General features: G+C 45.0%; 1 protein-coding gene across 2 annotated transcripts in view; it reads left to right on the top strand.

Moving 5' to 3' along the window:
* Positions 1-2,318: 2,318 nt before the first annotated feature.
* The window catches only part of PPP4R2 (protein phosphatase 4 regulatory subunit 2), a 28,187-nt gene continuing 15,452 nt past the window's right edge, over positions 2,319-15,053 (top strand). The window contains exons 1-2 of one of the 2 annotated variants that reach the window (XM_053953490.1): positions 2,319-2,478; positions 3,182-3,263. In XM_053953490.1, the coding sequence (XP_053809465.1) occupies positions 2,445-2,478; positions 3,182-3,263 (116 nt within the window). In that variant the 5' untranslated portion in view covers positions 2,319-2,444. Of the gene's footprint in view, positions 2,479-3,181; positions 3,264-7,904; positions 8,125-15,053 lie in introns of those variants that run through there. The other variant, XM_053953491.1, reaches the window with a different exon arrangement.

Genomic DNA, 15,053 nt, shown 5'->3' with positions numbered 1-15,053 from the left:
GGGGCTCCAGGTGAGAAAACAAGGCTGCTTTTAGTCTGACTGGTCCCAGTTTGTGGGGTGATGTCGGGAAGCTCCTGTCCCAGGGATATACTGGGAGGAGGCTGTGAAATACAGCTTGGAAAGAAAACTTTGGCAGCCAGTTTGCCACAGGCTCTTGGATTAATAGGAGACAATCCCTGGGGACCTGCTGGGGCCAGTGGCTGAGCCAGGTAAAGCCTGGAATGTTTGTCACATCTGACTATTCCTTGGGTTTTTTTTGTGTCTCCTGTGGGTAATTTTTCAAAGAAACTACTCCCACAAATACCATTTTTCTCTTTTCAGCCTCTTTTTTTAAAGCACTGTGTGTGAGCTGTTCTCATCTTTTGATACTCCCAAATCTTCCAGATTTTTTAAAAGCACAATAAAGATTTTTAGTCATTGTCTCAGAGGAGAAATATAATTTGTCTTGAGGTGGCTGTGGTATACTTTAAAGAAAAAAAAAAAAAAAACAAAAAACAAAACCTTTCCTTCTCTGGATGTTTCAGAGATCCATGATTTTTAGTGTCAAGTTATTGTACCATACTCAGGTTCTGCAGCTATAAATTTAAACAAAGCAAACAAAATATCTATGCTCCTTTTTAAAATCCTTTGATGTGTATCGATGTACAATATTTTCTGAAGACCTAAGTGGGTCTTGAAATATAAGACTGTTGTCATTTTCTTATTGTTCTCACTGGATTCTGCTGCATCTCCCTTGCTGGAATGCTGAATTGAATTGCTACGGATTGTTTTTCAAAGCACAACAATCAATTTTGGTTCAAACTGGGTGGAAATACCTTAAAAATTGCCGTCACGCTTCAGTGAAGGGAAACTGCTTTAAGTCAAGTTGGGTCAGGGATCTCAAGATACCTAATCTAAGCTTCATTGCTCAGAGCAGAAGTAGCTGCTGGTCTTACACCATAAATAATTTACATTATTGATCCATGCCCAGGATCAGCCTATAACTCTCAAAAAGTATGTTTTTTAAATCTGAAACGTAAATCTTAATGAGGCTCAGTGTAAATTCAGTGGAAGAAAAAAAAAAAACCTGGATTGTAAAACAGTTTCTCATTGTCTTTACCTAGATGTTTAAACCACATCTTCCCCAACAAGGTAATTATTCTTATTCTTGGGTCTCAGTGAATATGAGCAGGCTGGGAACTGACACAAAATGAAATCATCCTCTCTGTGTACATTTTTATTACAAGGTGTGTCAAATACCTTACAAGGAGCAATTATAATTTATGTTTCATTAATGAAGAAGCTCAGGTGTGATTGCCTCACCCGTTCACCTGAGATCACACAACAAACCGATGATGAAACTACCTACAAGCTTTTTGTGTCCTAGGATTACTTTGAGATGTTTCAGCTTTGAAAATGGAAGGAAAATGTGATTTGCTGTGAACCGAACTCTTTCCTAGTTAGTAGAGGGGCTGGGCTAGAGCCTCTTATCTGCTCTTTGCCTCACCTCGGGACCTTGGCCAGGAAGGAGAGACAGCTCCTTCCTCTGCCAGGGCTTCACATCCTCAGAGCCAAGTGCTGGCACAGGATGGGCGAGGGATCATCCCAGGAGCACAGGGAATGTGTGCCAGCCTGGGAGAGGCGGGAGACCTCACTGGGATCTTCAGCATCCTCACGAGGGGAAGCGGAGGGGACAGGTCCTGTTCTCTATCTTCTCTCTCGTGACCAGTGACAGGACTCGAGGGAATGGCATGAAGCTGTCGGGGAGGTTTGGGCAGGATATTAAGAAAGGATTCGTCCCCAAGACTGTGGTGGGGCACTGCCCAGGCTCCCCAGGGAATGGTCACGGCCCCAAGGCTGCCAGGGCTCCAGGAGCGTTTGGACAACGCTCTCAGGGATGCACAGGGTGGGATTGTTGGGGAGTGTGTCCGGTCAGGAGCTGGACTGGATGGTGGGCCCCTTCCAACCGGGGATCTTCTGTGAGCTCGAGGATAAAAAGGCACAAACAGGGACTTGTGGTGGGCAGGAGAAGCGCGGTCACCCTCGGACAGAAAGCGAGGAGGAAAGAACAAGAGCTCTCTGAGGGGCCGGCGCGTGAAGGGGGAAAGGCTCCGCGTTCCCTCCCGCGAGGACCTGCACGGCAGGGCCGGCATGAGGAGGACGATGACAAGCGCGGAGCTGCCCTCAGACCGCGCCGCCGGCCGCTCGGACCGAGCCTTTCCCGCCGCCTTTCCCGCCCCTCCCTCACGGCCGCCGGCCCCGCCCCCCGCCGCGGGACCGCCCATTGGCTCCGCCCCGCGGCTCCGCCCCCGGCGGGCGGGGCCGCGGGGCCGCGCACGGGCACGGCGCGGGCGCCATGTTGGAGCGTCGCTGAGCGCGGGGTCTTGCTGTGAGCGCGGCCCGGTCTGCGCGGGACTGGGGCGGGGGAGCCGCGCCGAGCCGCGGGGGAATCGCCCGGGCGGATCATGGACGTCGAGAGGCTGCAGGAGGCGCTGAAAGGTGGCGGCGAGGCTGGCGGCGGGGGCTGGGGGAGCGGTGTCGCCGCGCTGAGGGGAAGACTGAGGTTCCTCAGACCCTGTGGGGGGAGCGCCCCTCGCTGAGGGCGACGGGTCCCCGCGCTGTGGGGAGGGGGCTGCTCGCTGGGGGAGGGGGTTCCGCAGAGCGGGGAGAGCCTGGGGGTCGTTGTGGGGAAGTGGAGGGCAGAGCCCGCGATCTCCCTACCCAACGACCCTCGGGGCTGCGTGAGGGGGGATCTGTGACTCTCGGGTGTCGCCAGCTGCCGCCCTGGACTCCCCGGTCTGGCCGCCCCTTCTCCCTCATTCCTCCCCCTTCCCCCGCATCCCGGCCGCTTCCCCCGCATCCCGGCCCAGCCCGGACCTGTCCCCTTCTCCCTCCCCAGCCCTCTCTCTTCTGGGCTCAGCTTGAGGAAATCGGTCTCTTTCTGTGCCGTAGCTGCTCAGAAGAAGTTGCAAATCAACTTTTGCTACTCTGCTGCGTGCGGTTTCTCCGCAGGAAAAATAATAAGTGTTTCCCAGGGCTGAGAAGCTGGTGGAGTTCATGGGAACAGCCGGAGCATTGTGAGAACACAACAGTGTTTGTGTGGGAGCTGTACTGATAGTTCAAGCAAATCGCTAATTATTGTGAATTTTGTTCTGTCCCATCTTCTTTTACCATTCTTTTTGTGTCGTTCTCATGCCAACAGATTTTGAGAAGAGAGGAAAGAAGGAAGTGTGCCCAATACTGGATCAGTTTCTTTGTCATGTTGCTAAGACTGGAGAGACGATGTAAGTGTGACTGTTTTGGTGGTCCTCAGTTGTGACTTAAAACAATTCTTGCATTTTACGTCAATGAGATTCTACCAGGATTCTTTTTTTTTTTTTTTTTTTTGTCTGTAGGTTGCTTCAGCGGGCTAAATAAGCTTTCCTCAGTTCCCATTTAATTTTGTATGGGTTAATTTAGTTTGCTGATAGTTTGATCTAACGAGGGGAGACTTCTCATATAGGCTTTGCTCTGGGGTGTCTGTCAGGTCTTACTGATCCTACTCAGCACAATAAAAAAACCTGTTGCTTTTCCTGGATTTTTGAGAGAGATTCAGGTTTTGTAAGTGGCAAGTTCAGCTGGTGTTGCAATGTCTTCCACACACTGTTGTATAACTGTGTTTGCAGTATCTAATCGTGGTATTTACATAAAGATTTCAGTCGCTCACATTGTTTCTTTCTGGGCTCTGTGACCATCCTGTGATTGTGTCTGGGCGCTGCTGGTGAAGGGGGGACGATCCGGAGGTGCTTTTGCAGCCGAGGTGTGTGGGAACCGCTGGGAGCTGCCGTGGTGTTCCAGCTCGGCGGGAGTTTCCCCCGTGCCGCCCTTTCCGGGCCGGTTTCCCGGAGGGTTTCCCGGGAGGTAGCGGAGGGAGCCGCGCTCCTTCCAGGGATCGCTGCTGGTGACTTCCTTGCGGCTCACTTTTTGGCAGGAAGGGGAAAGGCTTCCCCGGCTGCGCTGCCGTGCTTTGCTCACTTTCTGGCGCCCAGGCTGTCTCCTTGTTTTTGAGGCCTAGTGCCAGACTACGGCTCCAGCAGGGGAGATGTGCTTTTACGAGTGTTTTGTGATCAACCAGTGACCGCAGGGGCTTTGTTTGAGTTTCTGGAGTCCCACGAACTTGTAAGAGGTTTTGTAGGTTTTGGTAGTTTTTTTTTTTTTTTTTTTTTGGTAGCTTGGTAGTGCTGCTTGGATTAATGGTTTAGAAAGAAAAACAAGTTCTGAAATGTACTTTGCTCTTTGAATAGAAGGCTCATGCTCAGTAGACATACACAGCTGCAATGCTTCATGTTTTGGTGTAGTGCTTATTATACAGAAAAAACACACCACAGTAAGGCCATACTAAAATATGTTTAAAATATTTTTCCCATTCTGAGGTATTTCTTCAGGTTGTTTTTACTGTTTCTGCCACTGTCATGTGTCTGATACATTCCAAAGTAAATTTTAAAAAGTGATTCTATAGGGGCAAATTCTTGGGAAAACTATTTCCTTTCTGATTTTATTTTCATTTAGGAAATCTAGGTTTATTTTTATTTTATTTTTTATAAACTTCAACCTGAACTGGTGTCTGTCATCTGATATGCAGATCTTGCCTGTTATGTTTCCAGGGTTTTCTTTTTGGTTTTTTGAGGTCTGTAACTCTCTTTAGCCTTCTTAAACCTTTCAGTTGCATTAAATAGTTTTTTAAAAGGTGTTGGATGTGAACATCAGAAATGCCTAATATATTCTGGCGATAGGCATGGAAATACTGTTTTATAATACTAAATTTGCTTCAGATTATCTACCAAAGTCTGTATTTGTTCATCAAACATGTTTGTGTGTTCACTGATGTGTTATGTATCAAAATATCAGGGAAAAAAAGAGTGGAAATTAAAATCTCCTGGGAATCACTCATATGAAGATTGCTAACGTGCCTTTTAAGAACTTAATGTATTTTTAAGCTGTTACAGCTTGACAAGTACAAGTGTTCTGGAATAGGCAAACCTACCAAATACATGCAAATTTAAAATGCACTAGATAGTCTTTATTTTCACTTATGTAAAAACAGCTTTGAGTAATAGAATCTAAGCCAGTAATAAATAGATACTTCGGAGTGAGAAAATAAAATATTAGTTTGCAGTGACATTTGTTAGGATTTTTACAAAGTTCAGCTTGTTTAAAAAAAACAAGCAGGGAGGATGGTTTAGCCAGGGGTAATTACACCCATGGTTTGCAGACTTGATTATTGAACAACAATGGATCTTACTCAGTCACAGCCTGTTCCTAATGTAACAAACAAAAAGTACTGAGGCAAATCAGGACAAGTGAAATGTGAAATATTTTTCTGTTCAGTTGTTAGTTCTAGGAGAGTTACATGGTCTTCACGGGGCTTCTGTCAGCTTTTTAACTTCATCATGAACACTGATCTTGGAGGATAAACTGCAGTCTGTATCCTGGGGTAAATGCTCTCATCCTCCATTTGTTTCCAGACACAGTTGCAGCAGATCTTGGTGACTCAGTAAAATTAGTTTGAAAAGGTAGTAATGAAGTAAATTAAAGTGACATTTTAGGTTCTCCTCAAAGCTTGATCACACGCAGCTCACCCAACAGATGGAAAGCACAGGCTCAGGTAAGGTCGTTGGGTGTCTCCCTGCCCCCACTTGTTCCAAAGTGCTTATTCATCTGAGGGAGTTGGGAACAGGTAGGTGCAGGTTTAGGTGAGGCTCTGATCTTCCTGGGATTTCTCTGGCAGAAGCCTTGGCTGGTGCTGCCCGTGGATCACTGTTTCCCTTGGGCTGTTGAACTGCTTCTGCAGCTCCATAGGAACCTGGGGCAGGAACTTGTCACAGTCCTGACTCTTGAGGACAAGGCTCGGTTCGTTGATCCACGTGCTCTGTCCTGGTAGCTGGTACTTCTGCAGTGCAGCTGGAGAGGTGGTGAAGGGCAGGAACAGAGGGTGAGAGGTGCTAAAGCCACCACTGCAGCTATGACAAGGCTCTTAGTATCTTTATTGTAATTAGAGGTCTTTTTCGCTTACAAGGGAGGTGTGGAACAAAAACATTGCTAATTTTGGTTCTATTATCACTGTAAGCTTAGATGTGTTATCACTGCTGTGCAGTAAAATTCTGATCACACAATGCTATGCATTCACTTCATCTTTTTGAAGTTGAAGTTTTCCTCTTGTGCAAAGTTAACCATTCACTTAATTGCTGGTGAGATTATAGCCTACATTTACAGAAGCCAGTCTAAACTTCCTTTATTAGAGGTGACAGAAGCAAAAGTCTGATTGCTTGGCTACTATGAAATATTTTTGTTTCTTAACAGTTGCCATGCTAAGACTTAGCCTTAGGTGAAATACAATATAAAGTTTGTTCAACATTTTTGAACTTGTCTTGAATCTTAGGATCTTTTTTTTTTCTTTTCAGAGGAGTAACATACTCCTCAATTAACCTGACTTTCTACTGAGATACTAACGTGGAATTTCCTTAGTGAGACCAAGTACAGTCAGGGAAGTTTGTTATAACCTCCTTGTCTCCAGTTTGTAACAGATCAGTGTGACTTGCAACATTGAATAGAGTGAAGAGAAGGAAAGTTTTAAGTCCTAGTACTTAGCTGTATCTGAAAGACCTCTAGAAACAGGATGAGTTTTTTTTGTAAGAAATCCACTTATCTGTTTTCTCTGAAGTAGAAAGAGCTTTAAGGGATGGGATGGAAATCAGAACATTGCAGTACTAGAAGTAAAATGCAACAGTGACATTTTCTTGTTGTTTCTAAAGAATTCTTAAAATTAGATATGAAGATCACTTATCAATTGTGATCTTGTGTCCTGTATTTAAAATGTTTTCTCTTGCCTCCTAGGAAATTCTCTTGGGTTTAGAGTCATTCTGCCCCTTCAATTGCAAAAACCTTTTAAAACCATTTATTTAGGTACTTCACCAAGAAAATCCAATGTGTTGGACTGGAAAGGAAAACTAGATTTTTCTAAAGTGGAAAATAAAACTTAGAAAACTAAAGCAATCAAAAATTTTATGTTGTTTTTTTTATGCATTTCCCTCACTCCTGCCCTGGGGCAGGGAACCTATAAAGTGCAGTTTTAATGGCTTACTGTAGTGGAAAGTATAATGCAGGAGCTTACTGCCAGTGAAGGTATCCAGAAAGTAGTGAAGTACCAAAATCTGGAGCAATGCAGTTCATAGGCAGAAGTGATTAATTGTAAAATCCTTCTAGGCCTAAGGTAGAGATCACTGCCCAGGATGTGATGCCATTACACTGGTTCCTCCCCTTAGTGCAGCTTAAACAGCCATTAAAATAAATTCTGGTTTTATTTCTTCCTGTAATGAAATTCGTTTGGAAGCTCTGAAATGTTTATTTGAACCTCACCTGAGCCTAAAAACAGAAGTTGTTTCTTCACATGTTTCCTAGAGGGCCAACATAAGTGGGTTTTACAGAATTTCTTGAGTCAGGTTTCATTAATGTGATTGTAAGTCAAATCAGGATATCAGTACTGTCATCAGACTAGTTGGAAGTGACTTGTGGCGGTGATCCAGGCAGACCCTGTGCTCAAGGGGAGCTAATTCCAAAGTTAAATAAAATTGATTAGGGCTTTGTGCAGCATTTCTGAAAATCTCCAGTCACAGCAATTCCATAGCCTCAGTTTGGCTCCCTGTTTCACCATGTGCACTGGGAAGAGCGTTTCCCTTGGGCTATCCTGGGCCCAGTGCATCTCGGAAGTGAACCTGTTTCCATCTCCCTGGATGCAGTTAGCCCTTCCCTGGAGAAAGTCAGCAGCTGGATTCCACCAGCGGAGCCTGTTTGAGTTTGAGGCAGCCGTGCAGCAGCCTTGGTCACAGCCCGGGCTGGCAGTGCTTGGCTTCCCTCGGGCCAGCACCCAGCACGGGGTGCCCTGCTGTGAGCTCCGAGCACCGCCGTTTGTAACTGGGTGTGGTTGGACTTTGGATCCGGGCACCACGGGCTCTGCAGCCGAGCCTGAGCTGCACCGGGGCTGCAGCTTTGCCAGGGCTGCTGTGCCTTGCTCAGGTTGAACTACAGCATTCTCTGGTCTTCCCTCCTCGGCAGTCAGTCAGGTGGATCAGGGATGATTTGCCTTTGGTAAATTACATAACCGTAAATGTAAGTTACATAACTGCAGTTCTACCAAAGATAATGGCAAAAATACTTTTGACCTTTTGATGCTGTTTCATGTACTTTATATAGCAGTGAACTTTTTTCTTATTACACTTTTAAGCTTTTTTTGAATCAGTTTAACTTTTTTAGTAGTTTATTACAGCAGTGAAATAGTTTGTTTGCTGTAGGAGAGCTGAATGAAGATACAGTAGCCATGAATTCCTACAAGAGTAAGTGCACCTGAGTTTAAGTGTTTTAACTATGTACTGAGAAGGCTTGTTTAATATCCTTTCTCTTGTAACAAATGTATAGGTTTCTTTAGCCGTATGTTCTCTGGCTTATTTCACATGCTTAAATTTAAATCTATTTTTTTTCCCTTAAGTATGTTCTCCGTTTTTATTCAATGAGCAGTTTTCTTGCTTGACATATGTTTGCTAGCATATTTTCTGATTTGGAGACAACTTACTTTCTGGAAATCTTAATGCCTATTTGGGGAATGTAATTCCTTATGATTTTTTTAAAATATGAAATTAAACAATTCTCAAGTTCCTGCTGTAATAAGCACAATCATATTTTTCTGAGAGAAGTTTGTGTGCCTTTGATAGTGTAAGCTTGTTCCATTTCCATGTTCCCAGTAAAGCAAGAGATGTAAGTAAACTTCCTTGCATTGTTATCCACTATTATTCCTCACTAACTCCATTCCATTCAGCATCTGGAATTACCCCTTACTAATTCCCATTCCCCTGACACTGTTTTCTGTTTCATAATCCACTGATTATTATTATCCAAAGGACAGGGATCTTTGGTCAAAAAGCCTGCTGATGTACCTTTGCCAATGCTAATTTAGCTTCCTTGCTCTTTTACCTCTATTATAAACAAAAACTTCAGTGTGTGTGAATTGTGTAACTGCAGTACTTCAGAGCAGTCAGTGGTGATATCAATGAAATCACTTACTGCTTTGGGAAACACACACTGTTGTAGTGTTTTATTTTAAGTGCTGCCACTTCATATCTATTGGGAGTGGGGTTTACAGTATAAAGGTCAGACTTCAACTGCCATTATAAAATGTGTGTGATGAACTGAGCATAATAAACATTAGTCCCTCTATGGAATACACGTGTAAGGAAAGGCAAAAAGCAAACTCTGATTGCAGCACTGAGGTTTTTGGGGTGATTGGACTGTTTTAATCACAAATGTAGCTCTTTGCACTTTCAGATTTGCAGTGTTAGTGTGGCTTCCTTCCCTGTTGCTATACACAGTTTGTTCTTGTAAGCACATTTCCTGATAATCTTTTTGGGAGCCAGTCCATGTCACTTTGCACAGAAAACCTCCCCACCATGTATTTTCTGACAGTCAATGCAGTTGCATGTGTTTCTGATGATCACTTTTACTTGTATTCTGTGGTCATCCTTCTCCTCAAACTCACTTCTCTGCCTTGCTTGATAGGATTTGTTGTCACCCTCAAGATTTCTCTTGGTTTATACCTTCACCTTTCAGTGACGTTGCTGTAGTGGCTGCCTCAGTGTGACCTCTGGTATTTTCCAGTGGGCCTCAAATCTCTGTTCTGTGCTTGTTAGTATTTCATCTGAAGAACTTTCCCAGGCATTTGGGTATTGTTCACTCTATATTATACTTCTCAGTGGCAAGGATGTTTTTCCATTTTGACTTTGTAATTGGTGAGCCTTGACCCTCTTCCTGTCTGAAGCTTTTGGCAAGGTTTGTGCCTGATGGCACCTGGGGGGGAAGGAACAAGGCAATAGTGCACACAGAAGGAGGGGCACAAAGCAGCCTGGTTGACTTGGGGAAGGTGGATTATCAATTTGTGGATAAACCAGACTGATGCTGCTTTTCTACAAAGCTGATACATGTCTGGCAGGTTCAGCTTTAGAAATAAAACTACTTGAAGGCAATGACAAAATTTCCATGATGGCAATACCTGGTGATGCTTGGCTTGGAAGTGACGGGAGCGTGATGATGCACAAACACCTAATGCCTGTGGATTAGGTCAGTGAGCTAGGGTACACCTTGTCATCCCAAGCTTAGCATGTGTCACCTGAACTGCCTTGTGGAGAAGCCAATTGGGTGGCTTTTGTTTCTGGTTTGGAAGGAATCAGTAACAAGTGCAATTTCCCTGATCCCGCTAGTACCGCTGTGAGACCTGAGGGAGGCCTGTGGGTTTTTGGGACACTGCATAAGGTGGCAAGCACAGGGACTCACTGCAACAGAGATCCAGGATTAGCCCCGCAGGGTGCATTTTCCTAATCTGGTTTCCCAGCTTTATTGCTTGATACAGTAAACATCTGATCATATTATGTCAGTGTTGCCTGCAGCTCCTCTGAGGTGACCAGCTCCTCTTAACAGTGACAGCCACACTGACCAGAGGAGCTGCAGCATTTCTTGTGTGGATTTGGTTATTCTGAGCAAACCTGAAGCAACATTGGTGTCCTGTATTTTTTTCTACTCTGCTATAAGGAAGTTCATTTTTGAATGAAGAATGTTGTAACCTTGTACTTTTTTGTTCTATACAAACAAGTACAAGTTGTAACCTTGTTCTTTTTTGTTAGTTTTTGACTTAAAAGAAAATGAAAGGTACTTGAGTTTGGTTTTAGATAACTGTATTCACAAATGTACTTCCTAGAAAATTTTGGACTGAAGTTTTTTTTCTGTTCTGTGGGACAGCTATATTCTGTTAGAGTAAGCTGAATATTTATCAGCAGAGATTAGAATTAGTCCCTTGATGATTACAGATAGTGCTTTAATGTCTTCTTCAGCTGCCTGTTTCCATAAGTAAGTCTTAATCTTTGTTGTTCCTGGCAAGAGCAGTAGTAATTTGCAAGCAACAGAGGTGAACACTCTCACTACTGAAGTAGTTGTGGTTCTAATGTCTGACAGTTTTCCCTGGTTCTGGAATGAGCTCACTGTGCTCCCAAGGAGAGCAAAGACTGGATTTAGGCTGACAACAATCAGCTAGTGAAAATGGAAAAACACCTCCTGTGCTTGTGGGAAATACCAGTTTTTCCTCCTTTGAACTCTTCAATATATTTTTAATTAAAGTGAAAGGTAACATGAGGTAAAATCCTGCTGAAGATAAAATGTGAGAGTTTAATTTTACATGAGTTATCAGGTGAAAGGGAACAGGACGCTCCCTCAGGACGAGTACTTTGCCAGTGTTTTCCCAGCAGGAGCACACTGTGCAGCAAGGCACAGAGTTCCAGGAAATTCACCCTACCTGGAGCACCTCAACTTTTAAATTGATTGCTCATTGTCGTGGGTTGATGCTGGCGCAATGCCCGTGCACCCATGAAAATAAATTTTTCCCAAATAGGAAACACTCATAAAGGATCTAGCACTTGCTTAAGGCTTTGGTTTGATGTTAGGTTGAGGTGTTTGTCTTCTTGCCAGAAGCATGTGAGAGGCCAGTCTCCATTGGTGGACAGGGGATTTTACTGTGTAAATCTGTTGTCATTGTTTGGAATTTCCCCTGTTAATCTGCACTGTGTGAATGGTGAAAAGAGCAGCAGCGTGCAAAATCATGACACTAAAATGAATTGCATCAAAATACTGTTAAAATAAAGCATGAAAAATAGAAAAATAATTTTAAAATACAAAGAATATTTGACACAATAATGGAATTAGGTGAGGTATGTTCTTTTACCTGATGAGTGCTGCTGCTTAAAGAAATGGCTTAGTTCCCTACTAGTCACATCATACATCTTACTCAGCCTTATCTGCAGCATTAATTTTGTGGTTAGATCAGTGATCTGCCTCACCTCCCTGTGTGTGGGATCACAGGAGTGTGTGGGAGCAGCAGAGCAGGCTTGCCCCTTTTGGTATAGACAAAGGACAAGGTTGAGTGTCTGGTGGGCCAGCACGCTCCTGCTCTGCCCTGGGATGGGATCCCTGTGGGAACCTCAGCATGGCTCATCTCCCTGTTACTGGAAGTACAATGCTGCTGCTTTTTATCCCAGAAATTCTCAGTGGTATTTTCTGAAAAAATTGAAAGCACACCTGTTGAAGAAGCAATCTATTTATATCATAAATAATGAAATAGTAATTCCTGTATGAAAGCTAACATGTGAAATGCCAACACGTTTAGGTTTTTTCATTTGCTGGTCTGAAAATGCTGGGAATTGTGTTTTACAGGTAGTTCTTAAAGTTTTTAACTTGTGCACTCCTTTTGTATAACTGTATGTCCAGGTATCCTTGTTTACAGCCACTGAATAGATCTCAAATATGGGTGTGCTGGGTAAGGTTAGGATTGATACAAAACCATGAGAAGGTGGAGGGAGTTGGAACAGAACAGAGACACCCGAGGGAAGAGCTGAGCATGGCCTCGGTGTCATTCTCCACAGGCCTGCACTCCATGGGTTCCCTGGGCTGCTGGAGAGGATCTCTGGGTGCTGCTCCAAGGGCTGAGGCACTGCCAGGGAGGGGGACAGGACGGGCAGGGGACAGGACGGGCAGGGGACAGGACGGGCAGGGACAGGACAGGACAGGCAGGGGACAGGACGGGCAGGGGACAGGACGGGCAGGGACAGGACAGGACGGGCAGGGGACAGGACGGGCAGGGGACAGGACGGGCAGGGGACAGGACGGGCAGGGGACAGGACGGGCAGGGACAGGACAGGACAGGCAGGGGACAGGACGGGCAGGGGACAGGACGGGCAGGGACAGGACAGGACGGGCAGGGACAGGACGGGCAGGGGACAGGACGGGCAGGGACAGGACGGGCAGGGGACAGGACGGGCAGGGACAGGACGGGCAGGGACAGGACAGGACGGGCAGGGACAGGACGGGCAGGGGACAGGACGGGCAGGGACAGGACAGGACGGGCAGGGACAGGACGGGCAGGGGACAGGACGGGCAGGGACAGGACGGGCAGGGACAGGACGGGCAGGGGACAGGACGGGCAGGGACAGGACGGGCAGGGACAGGACAGGCAGGGGACAGGACGGGCAGGGGACAGGACGGGCAGGGACAGGACGGGCAGGGGACAGGACGGGCAGGGGACAGGACGGGCAGGGACAGGACGGGCAGCCCCGGGCAGGCTCCCGGCGCTGCCTCCCCGCTGCTGCTCTTTGCACAGCCTGGGGGAAGGGAGCCACGCTGGGGCTCCTCATGCCTGGCAGGAGTTCTGTGCTCCCTGGTGGCAGACACGGGCCGTGCTTCCAGGCTCTGGAAGAGCATGCTGGAAAGTTTGCTGCCTTGCCAGGGGTTTGAATTGGGTATGTGATTGCTGAGTGCACTTCATTTTCTCTGCCTTTTCACTTTCCAAAGAGTTCTGGAGATCCCATTGGTCGACCAGAATAGAAAAGGAATTAACTTGCTTTGGATGAAACTTTAATTTTGCCTTTGACAGCCTGGGGAAATTACTGTGTCTTAGAGTATATCTTCATCTCCTAAGAGCTCTAGAACAAGACACAAAAGAAAAGAAACAGTTACTAAAGTTTGCAAGTTTCTTCACTTCAAAACCTGTTTCCTACTAGCAGGTCTCTGTGGGAGTGTTCTGTAAGTCAGAAAAATCTGGGGGGGGGGGCAAAGGCAATACCAGTGACATCTCTTGTTCCATGTTATGTGACTCCCTTAGAGATTCTCCTCTGTCCTTCTTTCCTTATGTGTTCTGAGGACATTGCCTTAAAATTACTTAGCTGGACATAAAGTGTTTGCATCCTAAATATACCAATTTGGTGGGTTTTTATGGGTTGTTTTCTTGTTTGTTTGTTTTTTAATTTCTACTTGTCAGAGAGGCAATAGTAGGAGAAGTATGGAGAGGGAAGTATTTCCTTTTATTAAGTTCTGATATTTCTTTTATGGCCTGTTCAATGAACAGAATCAATAGTAGATCTACTTTGGTTTCTTTTTATGTTCTGTGTGGTATTCAGTATCTCTCCAAAACAGATGGCATCCTCTTAAAATTTAAATCAAGTAATTTTGTAATGAACTTAAACACTGTGAAATCTGAAGACAGACATCCCACCAGGACTCCTGGGGCTCTTCATGTTTTAAGTACATAGCTGGGTCTCTGGAAGCTTAACATCTCTTCAATATAATGTTTTTCTTAATTAAACCTCTAATCTGAAAGGCAGTTCCAGAAAGATTTATGGAGTAATTGCAGTACTTTCATTTCAGGAGTTAGCCTTGTTTCAGGCACTCTGAATTCTTCCTCCAGATCTTCAGTCAGTTTTAGGTTTTGTCCTGCTTTGCTTCAGTAGGTCTTACTGGAGTTGGAACCTTAAAATCTGTAGAGTTTGTCTAAAGTGGGTGAGCCATATGCACTCCCCCAGGGTTATGTCTGATGTTTTATGTCAGTTTTTAAAAAGGGACATGAGTAAGTCAGTGGAGTTGTCTTCTGCACTCCTGGAGACTTGGCAGCCCAGCCTCCACCTCGTGTCAAGTTGTGTGCTGGTGTAGAGATGTGTTGTTATAGCAAAGCCTTGCAGTGCTAAATACATGAGAGGCAACTGTACAATTTGTTCAACATGGATAGTTTTCCCTTAAAAATAGTAGGGATTTTTATCTTTGTCAGGTCTTGCCCAAACAATTTTGTTAAATATTTCAGGCTTTTTGCTCTTCTCATTGACACTTCTCTCCCAAAGTGACTATACCAAGTGGCAAAAGAATCAATTATAAAAACTTGTCCAGTGGTCAGAAGAAAATATCAGTTAATTCTCTGACACACAATAGTGCAAATATTGAGCTGGTTCTCTTCCTCCCCAGTAACCCTTGTGGTAAGAGAGAAAACTGCTTTCACTTTCTCTAGGACAAGCATTTTGCATAAGCAGGAGATAAGGGAATGGGGGGATGTCTTTTACACTCTGGGAACGATATGATTAGATTATTTCCATATAAAATGCAATTTTGTTTGGAAGGATGAATCCTATGCAAATCACATTAACAGAGACACAGTCATTCCTTGCAAGCAACTTTGTGCTGCT

The sequence above is a fragment of the Vidua chalybeata genome, chromosome 12, assembly GCF_026979565.1.
Source record: "Vidua chalybeata isolate OUT-0048 chromosome 12, bVidCha1 merged haplotype, whole genome shotgun sequence".
NCBI lineage: Eukaryota > Metazoa > Chordata > Aves > Passeriformes > Viduidae > Vidua > Vidua chalybeata.
The sequence above is the reverse complement of the archived record's forward strand: the minus strand, read 5'-3'. Positions and strand labels throughout refer to the sequence as shown.